The sequence below is a fragment of the Dipodomys merriami genome, unplaced genomic scaffold, assembly GCF_024711535.1.
Source record: "Dipodomys merriami isolate MVZ:Mamm:240054 unplaced genomic scaffold, mDipMer1.0.p SCAF_4, whole genome shotgun sequence".
NCBI classification, from domain to species: domain Eukaryota; kingdom Metazoa; phylum Chordata; class Mammalia; order Rodentia; family Heteromyidae; genus Dipodomys; species Dipodomys merriami.
In genome coordinates this window covers 15,998,320-16,020,903 of record NW_027205603.1, presented here as the reverse complement: position 1 = coordinate 16,020,903, position 22,584 = coordinate 15,998,320, and the positions used below count along the sequence as shown (strand labels likewise).

General features: G+C 46.2%; 1 protein-coding gene across 4 annotated transcripts in view; it reads right to left on the bottom strand.

The window, feature by feature from the left end:
• Dip2c (disco interacting protein 2 homolog C) overlaps window positions 1-22,584 on the bottom strand; it is a 309,177-nt gene that overhangs the window by 55,026 nt on the left and 231,567 nt on the right. For all 4 annotated transcript variants that reach the window (XM_069990590.1, XM_069990591.1, XM_069990592.1 and 1 more), the window contains 8 exons: window positions 21,732-21,842; window positions 15,940-16,063; window positions 15,556-15,665; window positions 15,273-15,375; window positions 12,811-12,875; window positions 10,062-10,155; window positions 9,811-9,930; window positions 8,532-8,646 (listed from right to left, as the gene is read on the bottom strand). In XM_069990590.1, the coding sequence (XP_069846691.1) occupies window positions 8,532-8,646; window positions 9,811-9,930; window positions 10,062-10,155; window positions 12,811-12,875; window positions 15,273-15,375; window positions 15,556-15,665; window positions 15,940-16,063; window positions 21,732-21,842 (842 nt within the window). The remainder of the gene's footprint in view (window positions 1-8,531; window positions 8,647-9,810; window positions 9,931-10,061; window positions 10,156-12,810; window positions 12,876-15,272; window positions 15,376-15,555; window positions 15,666-15,939; window positions 16,064-21,731; window positions 21,843-22,584) is intronic.

The following is a 22,584-nucleotide window of genomic DNA, read 5'->3' as shown; positions in this document are numbered from 1 at the left end:
GGGGCCGGCACCTGCCAGGGGGCTATGCCGCATTCTAATGGGGAGGGCACAGAGCACAGGGCAGACCAGCGCCAGTGTGTCTCTTCCTCTTCTTACAAAGCCACAGCTGCCCTGAGGAGCTCCGCCTACAAGTACTGTTCACGGACTCTGGGGACCAACTGTCAAACACAAGACTGCAGGGCCACGCCCAAACCACAGTGCTGAGCCAAAACACAAGTCACACAGGAAGTCACAGACATCACTGAGAAGAGTGCGAGCTCTTGCCATTGCCTGGCTGACACATATGAAGACAGGCATGCCTGTAAACACACATACAGGAAGATAGGCAGACGAACAGACACACTGGCAGATAGGCACTTCTCCCGCTCTAGCTACTTGCAGTTCTCCAACTTACATTCCTGGGAGAACTCAACCACCCTACCATGAAAACTGGTAATTGTGAAGAAAGTCTTTCTCTGAAGGAAACACTGCCAGCATTAGTTCTAGGCAGGCCTGGCTTGTAGTGGTCTCGGCATTCCACGTAGGACTTGTCATCTAAGGCCTGGGCGCCAGTCTGCTCCCTCTCCCCTACCCTCATCTGCATCCTGCTGCCAGTGCTCAGAAAACACCTTGGCTTCCTGCCCCTGGGATGCCTGGAGGTTTCATGGATTTTGTAAACCCCACAACCTTCCAGCATGTTATCTTTTGTGTGAGAGGCATTTGGTGTGACTTATCAGAGAGGCTGTTAAGATACTCCACACCTCAGGCTGAAGCCCTAAAAGAAGCAGCTCCACAGATCACAGGAAGGATGGCTACAGGTACCGTCTAGCTAGCCAGTGGCCTACACCTGCAGTCCTTCGGATTGATTGTATCTGTGACTTCTGCCCTCCTTGCTCATCTACATTTTCCACAGGAGAGAATCACCAAGTGATGCACGTTCCAAAAGGCCAGAAGTCTACAGTACAGAGCAAATGCATCTGCAATTTTATCTTCACTGATTACTGGAGATAATGATGAAGTATCATTTTGTAATTAAGTAGACTAAAAGCCAGCCAGCAATCAGCCGCACTGCGCTGTTTACTAGAAGTCCAATCTCTTCTTCATTACCGGGGCAGAACAAGCTATCTCTGGAAGATTATTAAACACAGGACACAATTTACTTGGGTGGCAACATGAAAGAAATGTTAGTCCTTCAATCCCTTCAAACCAGGTATAATTAGTCCGCTCCAGGCCTTTCTCTGCAACAGAACTCACAATGTGACAGCCACATGCTTGGTTAAAGTACCAGTATTAAACCTCATGAGAACAGCAGACTCCCCCACTACCCCTCACAGTGGCAAACAAAGCACCCATTTTGTCTGAACCAAAAGCTACTTAAAAAGCCTTCACAGAATGTGCCAAAGCTGTTGTTATTTATGATTTTTTTTTTGCAGGTCCTGGAGCTTGAACTTGATCTGTGTGCTGTCCTGTGCTTCTTTTGCTCAAGGCTAGCACTACACCACTTGAGCCACAGCTCTACTTCAGGTTTTTTCTGAGTAGTTTATTAGAGATAAGTCTCATGGACTTTCCTGCCTAAGCTGGCTTTGAACTGCAATCTTCAGATCTCACCCTCTTGTGTAACTAGGATTGAAGGTGTATGCTACTGGCACCAGCTTAGCTGTTTTTATTTTAAACTTAATAACCTAGCCCCAAGTTCTCACACATGATGTGTCAGTTAAGAAGGTAAACAACCAAGAGAAAATGCAGGATGAGTGAATAGGTTCATTTTTTTTTTTTAAACTGAGGACTTGTACTATCCTATCTAAGGACCACCATGGCTCCTGTGAATTGTCAGTCTCAAGGCCTCTATGGTAACCCAGAAACAAGTGTCAGATCAAACTTCAAGGGGGCTGGGTGTGATATCTCAGTAGCTGGGGAGGCAGAAATCAGGAAGATTATGATCTAAAACAAGCCTCTGCAAAACATCAGCAAGACTTCATCTTGGCCAATAAGCTGGGTATGGTGGTAATGCTTGCCAGTCCAGTTATGTAGGAGGAGTAAATGTCCAGTCTGGCCTAGACAAAAAAATGTGAGACCTTATGTGAAAAACAAAACAAACTAAAGCCAAAGGCAGGATCCCTGGATCAAGTGGTAGAACATCTGCCTAGTAAGTGTGAGGCCTGTCCCCTTAAAATATTCACTGTTGAAAAGGAGTCACTGTCACCTAAATTCAGCTCCGACAATCATCTGGTGTAATCGCAGTAGATAACTGCAAAGATGATCCTATCCTACAGCAGTATTAGGCTAACTTTGCATCGTAGGCAGAATAATTAAAGACATAGCAGCTACTTGGATGGAACCTCCAAGTGTGATCAAGGCATAGGAAAACAAAGGAGCAGGAAGCCTGGACTACAAGGTTCTCTTAGATTTTCTTCACCCAGACTCCCAACTCTACTTAGAATGTTCAAGTTGCATGTTCCCCCTTTTCTAAAGCCTCTTGATTTCTTCTTGAATCTGAGGGATGATGGCACAGAAAACTGATACAAGAAGATCATCACCAGATCAGTGCCAGGCCTGGGGCTCTGGGTTAGACCTGCTGCTGCCCAGGGAGCTGCATCGGGAACCAGTTCTCATGTGGGCTGCAGGCCTTAGGGATACTGGGCTAAGTGCCTGTGTGTTCAAAGCCAACGGAGAGGAAGGAGGCACGGCTGGCTCTAGTTATTGCTGTGTTCTGGGCATTTCCTGCCCTTCCACAACTTTGTATGGATGAGTTAAATTCCACTCCAGAAGTCTGGATGAGAGCAGAGCTCCTGTTCAGACTCTTCTCAGAGCTCCTGCACAGCAACAGAATGACTTTCCTCTCCTGCTGCAGACAGGACACACCCCAAGCTGCTGCCCAAGACCTCTACCTGCTGGCCTTCTATGTTCTCACGGCACTGCAGGGAGACTGCTGACGGCCAGAGATAGGGCTCACAGGCTTTGTGCTGGAGCCTGCTCAAGGCAGAGGAGGTTAGGAGAGCAGACTTTAGGCTATCTGCAGTACCTACGTCATCAAGTAAAATGAAAACCCATGGACAGGAGTAAATCCTAAACCACGTGGGGCTCTACGCATGCAACTTCAAACTAGGGGTATGGCATGTGCACAGAGACAAGTCCTCTGCAACCTCTGCCTGCGGAGACTGAAGGACTATGAGAGGAACTAGACAGGACAGGAGCTTTTAAACTGACACGGATGTACATTTTCCTTTTCCTTATTCAGCTTTTCCTTCTGCAAACCTTCCTCCCTCATCCACACCTCTGCTCACTGCTTCATTCATCCGAAGAGACACTGGGCTCATGGCTGGATTAATGAAGTCACATGTTAGCAAAAGCACGTGGCAAAAGCACTGTTTTGATGAGAGTTCTGGCAGGGGGATGAGAACAGTTGTCCAGGAATAACAAAACCTCACGGCTGTCATCCACTCCAGCTTCCCTGCTGTGGGTACAAGCTGCCAGTATAAAATGTGCACAAAACCAATTACAGAACATTGCCCTGGTGACTCTTGTCGTTTTGTTAGCCCAACGGTGCAACAGCAAAGATGTAAGGTTTTGCCTCTCATCAAATTCACGCTTAGGTATGCCTTAGCAAGTCTCAGCATACCCATGCCGTGTAGAGAGGGTCTTCTCAGCTGTAATCAGTAGTCATTCCCACATGGTGATGTCAGCATTACAAACCTGTTCTGGCAGTAGACTCTCATCAACAATGACCATAGCAAACTCACTGATGAATTTTCCCACTGTGTAGGATGAGACACATTTTTTTTATCACAAGTATTTAAAAACTTGATGTGATGCTTTTACGCTTTTAAAGACAGGATCTTAGTGTGTCACCCAAGTGATCTTGAACTGTGCTAAGTGAGCTTCCTGTCCCAGCCTCCCCTTAGCTGGGTTTCAGGCACCTAGCTTTTCTCTGTCTTTTCTTAACTTTGCACAATCAGACTGTTGGATATTTCTAATTCCCTTCCATTTTCAGTGTGTTGCGATGGTTCTTCTCTTAGCATCAGTGTGTGGTTGATGGCATGTGTCCACTGTAATGCTGATGGACTAGCACTTTCAATATAGTCAGGATCTTCTTCTTCTTCTTTTTTTTTTTTCTTTTTTTTTTTTTTTTTTTTTTTTTTGCTGGTCCTGGGGCTTGAACTCTGGGCCTGAGTGCTATTCCTTTACCATTTGAGCCACAGTGCTACTTCTGGCTTCTTTTGAGTAGTTTGTTGGAGGTAAGAGTCTCATATAGTTTCCTGCCTGGGCTGGCTTTGAACCGTGATCCTCAGATCTAGGATTTCAGGTATGAGCCACCAGTGGCCGACAGAATCTTTTTAGCTCTACACAATTGGCTTAGTATTTATAAACTCTGTTCGTACCTTTCAGCACAGAAGTGCAACAGCACATGACTGTTTCTTCACAACAGTCATTCTAACACTATCCACTTCAAGGTGCTTTACGTGTATCACACTGCCTTGTTGCCTCCAACAGTGTGGCTTGATAAACATAGATGCTTCTTCCAGAACCACACAGCAAGTGACTCACTTGGCATTGTGGAGCGGTGGGGGAGCTTTCACTGGCAGCTCCAGCCTGCACGTGAGCTATGTCATCACCACCAAGGAGGCTTGACTGGGAAACCACACGTGCACACCTGCGTGCGTGGAAAAGGTACATCCATGCCGATGGGGCTGGGGAAGTCCTTTTCCCTTGGGGATACTGCCTCAAATACTAGTGGCTGTGTGCCCCTGCTTTGGTTGTGACCTGTCACCTGTCACATGGAATTCTGTACTCATGGTGTCATGTTGGTGTTCAGAAACTTGCAAATTTTACAACATTTTGAACTTTTTTGATTGAGGCTGTTTATGAATATCTCCTGGAAATCACTGCCATCTGGTAAAAATCGTGAAGTCAGTAAGGAAGGATAACATGGCTTAGAATGAAAACCGATGCTCTTTTTCCTACATATTTTCATTCTTCTTCCTTATCCTATGCCAGGGAAACATGGAAGGGGGTCACATTAACAATACACCTCCCCAGTATGCCACAACACACACAGGACCTAGTGACTATGGCACACAGATATAAGCTGTGTGACACACTGTTGGATGCCAGTTTAAGTCTGATTAGGCCGACATCCTTACATACTGTGAATGGTCGCTGGGTATTCATTTTGATCTTTAAAAGAGTATGAAGAATGGCTGGAGTAGAGACAGAGGAGGAAAATGAAGAAAAACCATGCCAGGGAGAGCCTTCAATGCCCCATGGAAGGAAAAGGATCTTGATGTTTTTAAAAATCCAAATAAATCAACAAGATCAGACCTTTCGATCGAGCTTTGAAAACCAGGCGCTACAGCATGGATCACAGAGCACAGAGTTGGCAAATCTGAAGGAAATAATTTCTTCAAGTTATTGTCACACCTTTTGATTGTGTGAGTTACATATCACATCATCATTTTTCCTATCCATCAACAACACGAGGAAAGAAAAACCTTTCCCAGTTTATTCTGGATGTGAGACTCCCCAGCTTGCTTTTAGGTAGGGAACCTGGCTTATGGAGTAGGGCAGCAGCTGGCCCAAGTGGGTTTCTGCCACAGCCGCTCAACAGCCCCCAAAGGAGGTTTTGTCACTTTGTGACTGCGGGGACAAACTGTTCTTCAAGCTCAGTGAAACCAAAGGGAACATTTTACTGCCATATAAAATAATCTTTGCGCTTGGTTGCTGGGTTGCTAATGAGGTCTTCACTTACTATGGGACTGTGGAAAGAGGCTCACAGAATAACTGTCAGAAAAACAGCAGGCACTTAAAAAAGCTGGTGAACGAATGAAAAGGTGACATCAAATTAAGAAACAAGCTGGAAAACAGGAAGGGGTGTGTGTGTGTGTGTGTGTGTGTGTGTGTGTGTGTGTGTGTGTGTGTGTGTGTGTGTGTGTGTGTGTGTGTGTGTGTGTGTGTGTGTGTGTGTGTGTGTGTGTGTGTGTGTGTGTGTGTGTGTGTGTGTGTGTGTGTGTGTGTGTGTAGGAGCACAGGAGAGGCCTTAAGGAACATGTTCAAAACACAACAAAAGTCCTGCTTTATCCATGGTTCCAGTCAAAGACGGGAAGAGTACCACATGGGTGGGAATGTAAACATGTGCTGAGGATGAAGGGGGAATGGTTTTAGTCTTCTGATTCACAGGATTAGCCCAATGGAAACACTCCTTCTTCTATTTCCTTGTGTTATGGGTAGCCAGGGGTCTTGTGTGCTACCTGGGCATTGGTGCTCCACCCCAGTCATTATTGTCTCCCTGGATCTATCAGGGAAAATGTGAAGGGGTTCTGGACAAGGGATCAGGACTCTAGGGAAGGCTCCCCCAGGATTGAGGTGGTCCTGCCCAGCAATGTGGTCCTCTCCATACAACCATGCAGCTAAGGAGGGGAAGACTTCAGCCACAGGCATGGTTTCCTTGGAAACCTGGAAAGGGAATGGGAGAATCTTCAAAGAACCCAGGAGGGTGGTCTCCATGAGACTGCTACTTCACTATCCTCATCCTATTGTTGCAGAAAAAAAAAAAAAAGTCCAAACAGGAAAAACAGTGAAGCAAAATCATTGCTTGGGTTTTTAATGGAAGCAATTCTGTCCCAGTCTTTCATTCAGGGATTGATTTTTCAAAAAATTTCTCATGTCCTATCCATGGAGACCATCAAGTAAGAACAGAACCCATAGAGAAGCTGGCTAGACCCATCACTTCCTGACCACTGCAAGCCTGCTCACTGAATGCAGTATTTCAGCTAATTTGCTCTACTTCTACTGGGGAGTGGGGGGGGGGGGGGGGAAGGACTTGCGAGAACTGATGATCTCCTGCTTCCTTGCAAGAAGATAAACCTGTTCTACCATCCATTTAGTCTCATCAGATTTCTGTATCACGTTCATGTTATTTTCTCCTTTTCCAAGGAGTCTATGGGAATTTCCATAGGCACTGTTTTCAGCTACTGTTTTCAGCTACTTCTTATGGTGATGACACCCAGTGAGCACTAGCCACTGACATCCGGCCAAATTGCTGTGTGTGTGTGTGTGTGTGTGTGTGTGTGTGTGGCCAAATTGCTGTGTGTGTGTGTGTGTGTGTGTAAAACTGAAGCCATGGTGCAAGTACCTTGTCCAGGATCGTGTGGCCAACTACTGACCAGACTGGACTCCAACCTTGATTCCTGGCCTTTGATCCCCACCCCAGCTCAATCTTCTTGGTAACTACTCTCAGTATACAAACTAGGCAGACATTTAAAAAGCGATCTTGGAGCAATATAACTATAGGATAGAGAAATGTGCTCCATTACACAATCTAAGTATGTTCTGTATTCTAAAGTTAAAGGTTCTTCACAGAATACCTACATGTGGAATCTTTCTAAAAATTGAAGACTGGATTCTAGCCCATGACACCATGCTCCACCATCTATTTAAACATTATGATAGCCCTAATTTCTGATTTAGCCAAGATTAAAGTTGCTTCTGATACAGTAAAGGCTTTCAATTTCTCAAGTCATGAAATCTAGCTAATAACAGAATACTAAACACCTAAAAGCATCATAAGTTTTCTTAACCTCTTCCAGCAAGCTAATTTTGGAAAACCTAATCTTTTAGTAACATAGAGTAGAACTGCTATCTACATTGCATTATCTGTGTCATCCATTCTTGTAAGAGTACACCTGTGCTATGCACGAAAGAAAACCTATTTAGAGATGGAACACAAAAACACTGAAAAATAAGTTTTAAGCACCTACATAATGCTAACTCTCTTTTCTCACATTAGTATTGATAACTCAGAGTAGATGGATGGGTGATACCCAACTCTAATAATGGTGACCAAGGACTATTTACTATGCTGAACACTTTCCATCTTCTCATTCTGATAGGATACATGTTACATCTTTATAACCACTTCCATCCCAGGCACTGTGTTGTTCTGAAGAAGGCTAGAGTGACCTACGACCAAGGACTCTGGAGGGTACTGCTAAGTCCAGAGAGAGCTCTCTAGGAACCCACTGCTCAGGCTGTGGGCTATCTAGTCACCATAGGCCCTTCACGTTCCACCATGTAGCTCAAAGGCTCAGAAAACCAGGATTGTTAAAGTGTGACCCTCCTGAGGTGGAGAGCAACAACAACAAGAGTAGTACATGTCACAGCACACGCCCAGATGCAAACATCTCATTCATCCAACATTTATCCCCCATCCCTACCCCATTAAACCAGAAACTGACACATGCCAATAAAAATCTAAGTAACGCACCAATGCCAGATAGCTCTGATTTGACACAATCCTACATAGAGTTCCACTAACTCAGAAGTTGGGACGAAGCAGAAGAGAATGAGAAATAGTTTTCTAACTAATCAATCTAGACAGGTGATTCAAAAGAATCCAGTTCAGTTTCTAAGAGAGAAATGAACTCATCTTGAAAAGGTTAGGCCCTGTGCTTTTTCTCACACTGAGCATTAACTGCTGTGATCTCCAAGCCTCTGGGGCATGCTTAATAACCAGGACACTCTCTAGGCTGTCGACTTGAACTGATGTCACCCAGTACCTCCGGATGGCCACAGTAAGAGCCTCTGGCGAGCTGGCACAGGGACAGATGACCTCCTGCCGAAGGCCTTTACTTTGGAAGACATTGAGAAACGCATCACAAGAAGAAATAGACCCTGGAGGAAGAGAGGGGCGATGGTCAGCCTGTGAGTGGCGTAAAAACATCCTGCAGAATCAAATAGCTTTGAAATCAGGATTTAGGCACAAAAAAGTTAGCCAGCAAGGAGAAATAATCCATTTAATACAACTTAGCCTTTAGGTTTGAATGGAAGACACAATTCTCAAACTTACAGAGGTCAACAATGTAAAAAAAACCACATCTTCCATATTTTTATGGATTGATACGTTCACTTTAATAACTTTTCTAAAACTTGCTTTGCTATTTTCCATATGTGAGTTCCAAGAAATGCATAAATCCACAGTTAACTAAGTGAAAACTTTTCTCCATATTAACATGAGACTGAGATAAGATTATTAGGATTATGTTAAATTAACTATTTCCAAAAGCAGATTTACTTTGCATTATGCAAAATCTATTGTTCTGTAGTATTATGGACTTAAAATAATTACTTAGCTCACAGAATATCTATTAGTTCGTAATTAAAAGAATCATTTATTTATAAAATTAAATTATCAGTTTATTTGACCACTTCGATCCACCAGGAACTAATACAGTGTTGCATTTGTTCAAAAATATAGGACATGCATTTTATCAAAGTGATCAGAAACAATTTCATTCAATTCAAGGTGGCTTCTCACATTATCTATTCTACACAAAAACACAATATCTAGGTGCTTGTTTTTATGAAAAAGGTGCACTAATAATGTTCTGTAAAAGTGCTAATTTACTTCATCTGGGAGGTTTTGGTTACTGGATTTGAAAATAAATGCATCTACTGACGGACACAACACCTACAGACCTTAAGATACCGTTAGCATTTCTGGAGTACGCAGGCACTACATTTAAGGAATACCTCACTTAATCCTCAAAGAACTTTAGATTTGGAGGTCAATTTGCAGCTGAGAAAATATAATTTAAAGAGCAAGTTATGTGTGTGCGTTTTCTTCTTCTATAGAACCAGGATTTTTCCTTTAAAACCCCTGGATTTTCCTTTCTACCCCAGACTAACCCCATGTTTGTCTACCTTCACACATGTTGTTCTTAACCATTATGCTTTTGGGCTACAGCCAGAAACCCTGATTAATTAAGACATCATCTCAGCTGTGAGACAAAGATGGGAGACAGGGATCTGTATGGCTTCCCTCCCCTCCTCACTTACAGGGATTGGCTCCATCAGCCACTATCAACATGCGGAGGGAGGACAGGTTGACGTCTCTTTGATCTCTGTGGGCCACCAATGCCCAGTGCATATCTCTCGATTTCACACAAGCCACTTTTGCTATGAAGAAAAGCAGAGGTTACCACATGTCACCATCACATCACACTGGCTTATACTGAAAAAAAAGAGAGCAGTAGAGCGGTGATTCATCTTTGTCACCAAAACACCCATGGGGTCAAGTGTAGACCAACCTTTGTACTGGCAGACCTTCTGGATCCAGGAGAGGGGGTTCACCTTCATCAGTGAGTACGGGATGCTAATGACGTGCATCATGTTCATGACACTCTGAAACCAAGGGACAGGGAGGTTACGCAGTGAGGGTTTCACAGAGGAGAAAGCTTCCTCCTCACTAGCAGGTTAACACATTTACAAGGAGGCTCAACAGGCAGAAGAATCAGACAGGAGAGCTTCACTTCGCTAAGTGTGTACCTATACATGTGTGCACACCTGCACACACTATAAGGCGTGCACCTTAGTATAATCCTTTACAAGAGTGACATCTCCATGGCTATTCCATCCTCTCTGCTTCTGCTTTTCCTCAACTACTCAAGACAGACTCAAAGAATTTAAGTTCAAACCCTTTTCTTTTAATTTTTAATATATATTGTTATCATAATGATATTGTACAGAGGGATTATAGTTACATGAGTAAGGTAATGAATGAGTAAATTTCCTATCGAGCATTGCTACCCCCCTTGTTTTCCCCCTACCATCCCTTCCCTCCTGACCTCCCCAACTTGTCCCTCCCCCCGAAGTTGTAAAATTCATTTTCAACATAAATCCTTTCCTTAATAAAACTGTAAGCTAACTGAAATGACCGCAACAGAGATTTCTCAAAAGATGATATATAAGCCCCAAGTGTATGAATCAAGAAGTCTCTACTCAACTAATCAGGGAAATATAAATCAACTTCACAATCAGTTATCATCTCACCCCAGTTAGAACAGCTATTACCAAAAAAAGAAAATAAAAAAGAAATGCAGAGAAAGGAGAAACATACATTACTACAGAAGTTATGGAAAATGATATAGGGATTCATCAAAAATACAGAAAATACGCCGGGCACTGGCTCAATCCTAGCTATTCAGGAGGCTGAGATCTGGGGATTGCTGTTCAAAGCCAATCCAGGCACAGGAAAGTCCATGAGATTCTCATCTCCAATGAACTAAGTACTGTGCTAAGTGAAATAAGCCATGCACACAAGAACAAATACTGTTTGTAGTCTCTCATATAAAACATTGATCTCAAGGAAGTAGAGAATAGACTAGTGTTTACCCCTGGCTGGGAAGATGGTTAATGGGAACAGGGTGTTCTGTAGCAGGGGTAACAATGGCTGACAGAAATTGAATATTTCAAAATAGTAGAGAGGATTCTGAATGTTTCTAATACAGAGAAAGGTTACATGCCTGAGAGTGACAGATATGCCATTTGTCTTCATCTGATATTTATACTTCATACATGTGCTGAAATGTCACGCTGTACTATGTAAATGTGTATAATTATGTGTCGACTGTAAATAAAAACCTCACCGAATACTCATTTTAATAGCCTTTCGGATCTTTAAAGATCCATTTCTAGTATATTGTAACAATTTTTATTTCACAGAGTTAATTTTACTAGTTAAATGTTACCCTGAAACTAAAGGAGTGGAAATGGAAAGTTTGTTTTCTGGACATGTCAGAAAGAAGCTCCCTTGAAATGGCTGACTAGCCTGAGCTAACACACCAGGGAGGCCAGTGTGGCCACGCTGCCGGGCACCTCCACAGGACCCGCTGCTGCACACCCTGTGGAGCCATGAAGTCAGGTGGCCAGGGGCTGGCTTCGCATGGTGCTACCATTTCCCTACACTCCTGTGGGCTGGCACAGAAGAGAGCCCAGAGCATTCTGTAGGTTGATCACTTCCTTGGGGGATGTTCAAGTGAAAACGGAAGGACAATGTGTGCCGGCCAGGCATGAGGTCTCAGCCATGCATGTACACTCCACGTGTTGGGGCTGCTCCCTCCCGCTTGGCACCAGGGAAGAGGAGCTAACAGCACCTCCAGGCGGAGGTGGAGTGGGTGCTGTCATGGGTCGCAGAGCCACCTGGCTTTGGAAGGGGCAGTGAAGCCGACTCACAGATGGTCAACTCCTCTGGGCCAGGGTCCAGATCAACCAGCAAGGTGACACCATGGACAAAGGAGCTACCCTGGTGGGGGAGTGACTGTTATGGAGGGCTGGAGAGCAGAAGCAGCAGCAAGGGTGGTCTTAACCACAGCACATCTTCCTAATGGCAGCAAGTCTAGCAGTAGTAGCAATCACTGAGTATCTATATGACTTGGTAATATAACCAAACGTGTCCAGTACATAGGTGGATAAGGAACCTACTGGACACCGGGCCACACGGTTCTCCTGCCAACCACACCACACAAGACCGTCACTGCCATCTGACCAGCAACAGGCATTTGTTGTGCACACAGCCCCAAGGCCCTTCCCCTCACACAAGAATCATGGCAGCATTGAGAAGTGTATTTCTGCACCACAGCAGCAAAGGGTGTCTAGGTGTTAGAAATGAGCCATGTTTGGGTCGTCACACCTAGAGTAGGAGACAATTACATCTTCTTGTCCATATAAAGTCTGCCTTACCAACAAACAACAACGCGACTTTCTGTATGTAGATTTCCGTCACTCATGTAAAACTTACTGGAATACTCTAGAAAATCAGCGGAATTTCAGCCTAAGAAACTACCTTATTGAAGTTCTAATCTGTAAGCTCAACATCTGGGCCTAGGATTCAGGACAATAGCTGCTGAGCTACCAGCGAAGACAGCGCTGGCTACCCACAACACTTCTCCCTTCGTGCTATGGGAAGATGAGACCGGCGGGGGCCGGCGCATGCACACGGCGCAACGTGAACCCGGCTCATGCATGCGACAAGACAACGTGGCCCAATGGGCTACTTACCGTCAGGATGCCGTGCCACAGCCCCACATCCTTCTTGAAGTCCAGCACGTTCACGATGGTTTCAGCTGCGTGAGAAGAATTACAAGAGTGTTTCCCGATGTCATGACAACACGGGCTTGGCTGCAGAGAAGAGCCTTGTGGGAGCAGGCGAGGGGGTTACAGGGCGTCCTGGCAAGGCTATAGCCTCACAAGAATTCAGCAGACTCTCCTGGCTGCAGGAGGAAGTGCTGGCGAGGCCTGTAGAGTTTCTCTAGGTAGATATCCAGGCATGTGAGTGAGCAACGCTGCCTGCACACCACTTACAAACGCCTATCTCTTCTCTTAAGTATTTATTTTCCCCATCTCTTTTTGTCTTCCCATTTCTCCACTGTGTGAAATAGAGGTGAAAATAGCCTAGACAGGAGTGAAGGAGGATTCAAGGATTATGGGAAGGGATGAAGTAAAACAATGATGAAAAACTGTGGGGGAAGCCATCTGCTAAAGATGCTGGAAGTCCCCTGGAGTCTCACCTGCCCACCAGGTGAACAAGAGCTTGAGGTGCTTGCACACACACTCCCTGACCGCCACTCACTGCTGTTGGTGGCTATCACATCTTACACTCTCACCTTCCCTCTTTTGATGTTTGCCAAGGGATCAGTTTAAGTCCCTGCTCTCCTCTCTGATGCTAAAACATGGAAGGTTCCAGCCCCAGGGACTCAGAAAACAAATATGCTCAAAGAAAACATGCTAGATTCCTTAGAATTTTAAAGACAGAATAGTGATTATCAGAGTGAAGAGGAAAGAAGGCAAACAGTGGGGAAAAGAAAAGCAAAGCATCTCATTCTCAAGTGGATAGATGAGTATCCCTAACAGCATCTTCAGGTTGCAGTAGGAGACTGAGGGACTCTGTGTGTGTGTGTGTGTGTGTGTGTGTGTGTGTGTGTGTGTGTGTGTGTGTGTGTGTGTGTGTGTGTGTGTGTGTGTGTGTGTGTGTGTGTGTGTGTGTGTGTGTGTCTACTGTGGCTGTGTCCATTCAAGTCACAATGAGACTCTCTGTGTGCATGTGTGTGTGTGTGTGTGTGTGTGTGTGTGTGTGTGTGTGTGTGTCTGTCTGTCTGTCTGTCTGTCTGTCTGTCCGTCTGTCTTCTGTGGCCATGCCTCTGTCTAGGAGTGAGAGGTGACAAGTCAGAAGGTCACAGAGGGATCTGTGTTAGTCCTTCCTTCTCTAGGTCCAGTTTATAGAGCTGTTACCATGGTTACTTCCGTGCTTCCCATATCCATTCCAATTAAGGGGAAGGAACATATACTGTGCAGCTGCTCCCCACTGTGGAGTCTATGCCCTGCCACCTTAGAAAAATCTGCCCGCAGAGCTTCTCATTCAACTGGTGAAGGTAGGTGAAAGCATGAGCACTTCCTTATTTATTTAGTGTGTGTGCATGTTTGTGCTTGTACTAGGGCTTAAACACAGCCTCATGCTCTTGCGTGGCTTTTGTATTCAAGGCTGGTGTGCTATCCTCCACTTCTAGCTTTTTGATGGTTAATTAGAGATAAGGGTCTCATAGATTTGTGTCCCAGGGCTAGCTTTGAACCATATTCCTCAGATCTCAGATTCCTGAGTAGAGAGGATTATAGGGTGAGCAACTGGTGCCTGACGATGAGGCTTTTAAAGCTTTAAAAGATATATTCCACAAGTGCCTGTGGCTCACACCTGTAATCCTAGCTACTCAGGAGGCTGAGATATTAGGAGCATGGTTCGAAGTCAGCCCGGGTAGGAAACTTTGTGAGACTCTTATCTAATAAACTACTCAAAAAAGCTGGAAGTGGTGCTGTGACTCAAGTGACAGAGTGTTCTCCTTGAGCAAAAAGAAGCTCAGGGACAGCACCCCAGGCCCAGAGTTCGAGCCTCAAGACCAGAAAAAAAAAAAAAGGTACATTAATGTAGAGCCAGGGATGAATACCCTGAACCATTCCAGACTGAGCCATGGGCCTCCTGCTCCACATAGTGAAACCCTGACCTCCTGTGACTGCATCTGGAGATGGCCATTAAGGAAATAATGAATATTAAATCAGGTTGCAGAGTGGAGCACTGACTGGCGTCCTTGTATGAGGGTGAGCGATCTCTTTTCTTAGTTCCACACAGAGAAAGGGCCATGTGAGGACACACATGCCCCATCTACAAACCCGGAAGAAACCTCACCACGAACCCTCCCAGCCAGCACTCTGACCTGGGTGTCCCGCCTCAGCCCTGCACCTGCCCTTTAAGCCGGATTAATGTGTGGCGCTTGGTGATGCTACCCAAGCTAAGACCCTCACAGAACTGTCCAGAAAGTCATCCATGCATGGAGCTGGGCACAAAGCTCACACTGATTTCCCAGTAAGTGGTGGTAACAATACGGGCTGGATCTCCACCCCACATCCCGGCATCGCCAGCTAGCCGAGACCTTGCAGAGGCCGGCGCCCCACTGTCTGGATGGGAGCATTACCTTCCGTGTAGCCGCACGCCTGCGTGAGCGCCTGGCAGTGAGTGAGCAGCGCAATCCTCGTCACTGTCACGCCAAGCACGCTCCCGTCCTTACACGTCTTGTACTGAAGGAAATGAGACAAAAGTCGTGCGGGAAGGTGGTTTCCAGAGACAAAGCCCTGGTCCCCACCAGTTTCTCTGTGAGATGCTTTGAGTCTCCCACTTCTGGAGCTGGTCTAAAGATCGGAGCCCAGCACCCACCCCCGGCACGCACCAGACGCCACGGAAGACCGCATGTGGCTCACCTCAATATACGCAGTGTCATTATTGGCGTCTTTGATGTGTGGGAACCAGTCCCGAGGCGGTTTAGAGAGGTGTTTGGACTCTGTGACAAACCACAGCAGCTTTGGCCAACCTTGGAAAGAAATGATAAATTCCTATTAAGTAAGAAGAGCTCCTCCTCTCTGTTCATGTGGTGTGCTTTCAAATAAAGCCCAGGCCAGATGGCGCCATCTCCAGTGCTTCCTGTGTCATCAAATCGAAGACATTGTCGGGACCAAGCACTCAAGCCAGCATCAGATAAACCCATCACTCAGGCTGAGGAGCTGTGCGTTCACAGAGACAGTGACACCAGAGGCAAGCCATGTCCTGGAGTGGAAAAGGAGGAGCTCCACCCCTGCTGAGCCTACCTTTGAACTGTGGGATCTCTCCCGTTGGGCTCTTCGGAAGGCCTTTGTGGCATGCATCACTGGTCAAGGCTACAGTAACACCACAGCTTCCAAGCAAGAAACCTATCTGTTGGCTCCCTGCATCCTGAGAGAGGGAGAGAGGAAAGGGGGAGAGAGAGAAGGGAAGGGGAGAGGGGGGGTGGGAGTTAAGGATCCAAAATACAGCTCTATTCCTGACACAAACCACTGTACCACCTTAGGTCTCAGGGAAGACCTGATTTAATATTCATTACTTCCTTAACGGCCATCTCCAGATGCAGTCACAGGAGGTCGGGGTTTCACTGTGTGGAGTAGGAGGCCCATGGCCCTGACTGTATTTTTGTTTGTTTTTGCTGGTCTTGGGCTTGAACTCTGGGCCTGGGTGCTGCTCCTCCCTGAGTCCCTTCTCTCATCCGGAATAACTGGACTCATGCCCAGGCTTGGTCCAAAGCACGGGGATCAATCACCATCCTTGCTGCTCACAGGCTGGGTGGCCTTGAACGGGTTCGGTAGCTTGCTCCCTCACTTGTAAGTTGGCAGTAAACGAATAGCCATGCACAACTTGGCTTGTGCTGAGGAGCGATCAGCGACAGTCTCATTAAGTCTGCCATTACACTCTCAGCCAAGTCTACTGGACTAGGATGGAAAGGCTGACTTACTGTGGAAAAGGGAAAGGACCTAAGGAAACACTTTGTATCTATTACAGTCCACACTGCATGTCTAACTTTGTAATTCTCTTCCCATGGAGATGCAGGTGATACCCCTGCCTTGGGACTCACTGGGCAGAGCCCAGGAGGGCTCAGCACTGATTCTGGAAAGTCACATCCGAGCGAGCACTGCAGGAGGGGCTGTCTACAGCCGCAGTGGCCCTGGGAGCTGCTTCCCTGACCAACTTTATTGCCACTGGTGCTCAGCAGCATGAAGGAAGACAAAGGAGCAGCGGAGACAGCTCATTTCTTTAGTCCCATCACAGCAGCGTGGCTGTTGGACAGCTGATTCGGGAAATAAAATGGAAGCCCTCGAGGGGGCTTTATCCCATCCTGGGACAAAGGCATCACAATAAAGTGAAGGAGTCCCGGGAGTCGCAAGCCCAGAGCGCCTGCTCTGTCCACAGGAAACTCCACAACAGGATGGTGTGCCCACCCGGGAAATGAAGCAGCAAGAAGATGTCAAAGCTGAATCTTTAAAGTGTGTCATCTGTACCTCTCTTATGATAACAGTTAAATCTGACAGAGCCACAGCCAATAAGCCAATGTGCGCCTGGACATCACCCTAAAAGGAGAGAAGAGGTTGGGAGCGGTGGACACAGTCCCAGAATGGGGATTTTGTGTGTGTGTGTGTGTGTGTGTGTGTGCACGCGCGCGCGTGCACGGTGCTTTCCTCACTAACAGTACAAATCAAGATCAACCAGTGTAAAGTGAGTTTGATGATGGCATTAACAACGGAAGCTGTTCACAGAGGTGAGGCAGACAGGTGGTATGATGTGCATTTTGGCAGCAGGAACCCGGCTCTAAGTGTCATGCTGAGTTGGGATGCCCAGCCCCGGCTGCGTCTACACAGGGGGTGGCTGGGGTAGGAGACACCACAGGGTCAGCAGCCACCGCAAGGACGAGGACCAGAGCATGACAAGTCCTCCCCCCACAACCCAGGTCCAGCTGCCCCTGAACTTTGCCTTCTTAATATCCACACATGTATATAAAAAGATAATTTAAGTAAGCATTAGAAACCACGAGGTGGCAGGAGAGACAGGGAAGCCCTACAGTCATTATCAATAAAGCTTGGGGATCACATATTCCTTCTCTTCCTCGAGAGTCCTCTACCATCCCCCGGCTCTTCCTGAGACCTCTGTGCCAGTGCCCCCACCCCATCCCCCCAGTCCTCTCAGCCCACATACAAGGCCCATAAAAGGAAGTGGGATGAGCCACGGAAGCCCAGGGAGCAAAGGGGAGCACCGCTCATGACCCTGAGGACCGGATGCCTCCGTGCCAGCAGCAATGGCTTCCTCAGTGCCAGAGGCCGGCCGCATTCCTGGAAAGGCAGCACTGACTCCAGCTGGCTGAAAACGGGGCCTGGCCAGGGAAACGGTGGCCAATGCTCAGGATGCGTGTGAATGAAGCAAGCTCCCAGGATGCACATTACGACCTTGCCATCCCTACCACGTGCCTTTCCCAGAGCAGTAAGCACGGTAAGAACGTCTGGCAGGCAGTGGGTGACACAGAGCACGCTGAGGGGCGTGGAGGCATGCCCGTGACAGACGATCGATTCCTCGACCACAAAGTCTCCTTTAAGAGCCACTGTTCTCTGTGAAAGAAAAGCTACACGAAATCTGAATTCAAGCATTTTTTCTCAACTTTCACTCTTTCTCCAATAGCTAAAGGGTTGATTATGCCACTTTCTAGAAAGTTCTCCCTGTGTACAGTCTCTCTGGAAGTAATTTAAGTTACCACATTAGACGAGCCCAGGTAGCAACGACTCAGCCTCTGTCAGAAAGCACCACTCACTCACTCAACAGTTCTCTTTCTAGCAAATGAGGTGCCACTCATGGAAAGTCACCTCCATGAACTCGTGTTGGATCTGTACCTGCCACACAATGGCTTATCCAATCCCTGCCAATCTTACCCGGTCCCCTGCCTGCTCACATGGCTGGTGCACCAGCTTGTGTGCTCACAGGAGATGGTCTAAGATCACAATAGAAGACGTAGAAGGCAAATGAACCTTAAATGTACGACTAACCCACCACACACTACAGACAGGTAAGTTTCAAGATGAGAGTGGTAATGTTCTAGGTAGAGCTGGAACTTGGCCAAAGAAATTCTCCTTATCAGTACTAAGACAAGTTGATCAATCTATGTATTTTTAAAACTCTATGCATAATGTAAAGTTTCAAAATAGAAAAAAATCCATGTGCCTACCATCTAGCACCACAATTACCAATGTTTTGCCAATCTGATCTTACCTATTATTCTCAACACACACACACACACACACACACACAGACATATGCTTAACAACCCCAGCACATGCACTATGCATGCACACAAAGGAATGTATCCTTCCACTCATGTACATGAATACCCAACATGTGTATTTAAGAATAAACTCACAGGTATATTCAGGGACATCTAAACCTGTACATTAATGCACATGTGCCCTGGAGTAAATAAATATGATATGCAGATATCAGCTGTTCTGTGTATAAAAGAGAGAGAGAGACAAAGAGAGGAGAGAGAGAGACAGAGAGAGAGAGAGAGAGAGAGAGAGAGAGAGAGAGAGAGAGAGAGAGAGAGAGAGAGAGAGAGAGAGAGAGACTCTTGCTTATGAACAGTGACCCACACCATAGCAGCTCCCTGCAGCCAGCTGGCACCTACACTAGTTGGAACAGAGAGCCAGGAAGGCCAGGCTGGACCTGGGCAGTTTCCCGTTTCCTTCTCTGTCCTGTTGCCCTCAGCATGTGCACAGACCGGGGTCTCTGCGCAGCCTCACCCTGCACCCAGGCTTCCACACCTGGGGCAGAGCCTTTAGTCCTTTGGGTGACTCAGCTAAGCCTGCTCTGCATGTCTGAAAACCCCTCTGCTAGGACTCAAGCATGGGTGCTGTCCAAATCTTCAACAGCTACTCTGGTCTCACTGATGCAGACACACGCATGGCTGCCTCTCTTATGGCTCCCTCCCCAAAATGCTCACAGATCATGCATTTCTCCTATGCTGCGTAGCTCGGCAATGCCTCCCCGCCAAAGGCGTAGAGAAGTAGTAAATTTACATGGGAACCAAATTAATGAGCTAGGTTTACTAAACAATGTTTAGGATTTAGAATGTTTTGTGCTCAAGAGGGCTAATAAACCGATTGCAATGGCACTAAATAAAAGCCACTTCCAGGACTCACAAATGTCATTACTTATGCTTACATCCTTACCCCTCTGAATTGTACCTGAACCAATGTATTTGACCAGTTAAAACCAAGAAAAACTTTCAAAGGCCAATGAGCTGGTAGATGCCATGGGTCCAGTTTTCAAAAGATGATGCACAAATTGCCAACAGCGTATGTGAAACAATCCTCAGCATCCCTGACCAAGGCCATGTAAATAAAAACCAGTGATGTCATCTGACACCTGTTAGGCCTCATTCATGCCAGGGTTGGCAAGGATGTGCTGTGAAGAGACTTTTGTTATGCTGCTCGTGCTGTGCTAAATCAACACAGCCATGATGGAGAATGGTATGGAAATTCCTCAGACAACTGAAAATAGAACTACTGCACGATCTGACAAGCCTATTACTAGGAATACATCCAGCAGAATTAAAATCAATGTGTGGGAGGAGTATTAGCACTCCCACATTCACTGTGCATCATTCACAACAGCCAAGAGATGGCATCAACCTATATGTTCATCAACAGATGAATGGATATAAAGGACACATGTGACCCTCGTCCCAACTCTGACAAGAAGGAAATCCTCTCATATGTAGACATGTGGGTGGGCCCTCAGGATGCTGTGCTGAGGGGACAAAGCCAGCACAACACAATAAGCATCCCTCGACCTCACTTACATGCACATTCTGAAGTTCACCTGATATGACCCATGGTCACAGAGACTGGGGGAAGGGGTGAAGACGGAGACCCTGGGGAGCAAGGATTCCTACAGACAGGCGGCAAACCTGTGAACCATTCTCCACTGGCGTGATCACAATCCATAACAATGTATTGTATATTTCAAAATACCATAAGGAAATGATAGGCACATGAGGTGACAGACTAAGTTGCTTGTGATCATTCCACACTGCATACAAAGATCAAACATTACAGTGTCTTCCATGGGATACATAATTGTGATTCATCAACTGAAAATTTATCAATTGCAATTTAAAACTGATGTATTAGAGATAGAATCAGTTGGGCACGGTGGCTCATGCCAGTTATCCTAGCTACTCAGGGTGGTGAGGGGAGGGGGAAGGGGGGAGATGAGGTACAGAGGACCAAAGTTTCATGGTTCCAAGCCAGGCCAGGCAGAAAAAAGATTCCATCTAAAAAATAGACAGCAAAAGCTAGGCTGGAGGTATGACTCAAGTGGCAGAGAATGAGCTGAGCAAGCAAGCTTAGCCAGTACGAGTCCCTAAGTTCAAATCCTGAAATTGGCATAAAACAAAACAACAAAACCCAAGGTGGTTTAGGCCTGTGGCAGCGGCAATGACCCACTGTTCAATGTGGTCCGTGTGTGGCTCGCTTGCTGGTTTCAGGAAAGGTTTTGGAGGTCCTGGCACAACTAGCCTAGTTTCCGTGGTTTCTGTAGTCAGCTGTGAGCCAGCTCACCTCAGGGCTGGACTTCTCCCTCACTGACTTCACCACAGGCTGGTTATTTAAATGCAGGCTAGGAGCTGACAAATCACAGATAAACTGATAAAGCCCCACTCACAGCAGAAAAAAAAATGAGAATAATAAAAATTTAAAACAGATAATCATCTGCCTGGTATTCTAATGCACAGGAAACTATGCGTGAGACAGTTACTCTTTACAGACAGCTCTGTACCCTGCTACCAAGTAAACTTGAACTCTACCTCCAGGAGCTGCACACCCACAGTGGAGCTGTGCTGGGCGTGATTAACTGCTTCCTTTACGGTAGAAAACCAGTTCACAGGCTCAGCCCCTCTCCATCCACATCTAGTTGAGAGGCACAACCATTGTAAAAACTGCTGTCAGCACATTCTTATCTAACAGAGCTCCCAACGGCCACCAAGCCTGCCACCTGATCCTGAGGACTGTAAGGACACACAGCTCCTTACCTTCCTTGTGAGTGGCACTTCGATGGGCACAGGAACAACTTCCGCCAGCAGGCAGCCATAGAAGGCCACCATGAAGGCAGCAGGGTCGTTGTTGGGGAACACCAGCGCCACCTGCAGGGACAGAACACACATAGACATTTCAACATAAACTCCAGGTCAACTTTCCAAGACCTAGTACAGGGTTCAACCACCAAAAGATGGCAGGATTAAAATTCTGAATAAGGAAGAGGCTGGAAAAAGAATGATGTGCTCTATGCCAAACACCTTTTAGTAAGAGGAATCTGATCAAGTACTTCACAGATTCTGAATATGTGGATGGTGAATATTAACCAGAGTCATCTATAATGCTGTTACCACAATACAGGGGCTGCTACTTTCATGTCCACATAATATTTACAGAGATGAAATCCCAGTAGATGCATTATTTTGTTTATTGTTTTCTCTAAGCTTCATAAATAGTGTCGCATTTCAATATAGACCTCAGAACTGTAATGGAATGGTGGTACAAATGGCCAGCAGGTGACCTAGCAGACAGCCTGGGATCAGACCAGACAGGACACAATTCCTATGCCAATTTTTAGCTCTGGGCCCTGGTGCACGATTTTGGTCTCTCTGAGCCTTCGTTTTCTTATCTGAATACTGAAAACAATGACAGAAAAGTGCACCTTAGTATTATGATAAAGGTCAAATGACCACATTTGTGAAGAGTTTGGAGTGGTCTTTGACATACTGCATAACCATGAGGGAGGGAAGGAGGAAGGAAGGGACGGAGAGAGAGGATTCACAGTCCACCACACTATCTTGAGATGCAGCAATCTGTAAAAATTTCCCTTATAGTCCAGTGTCTTTATTA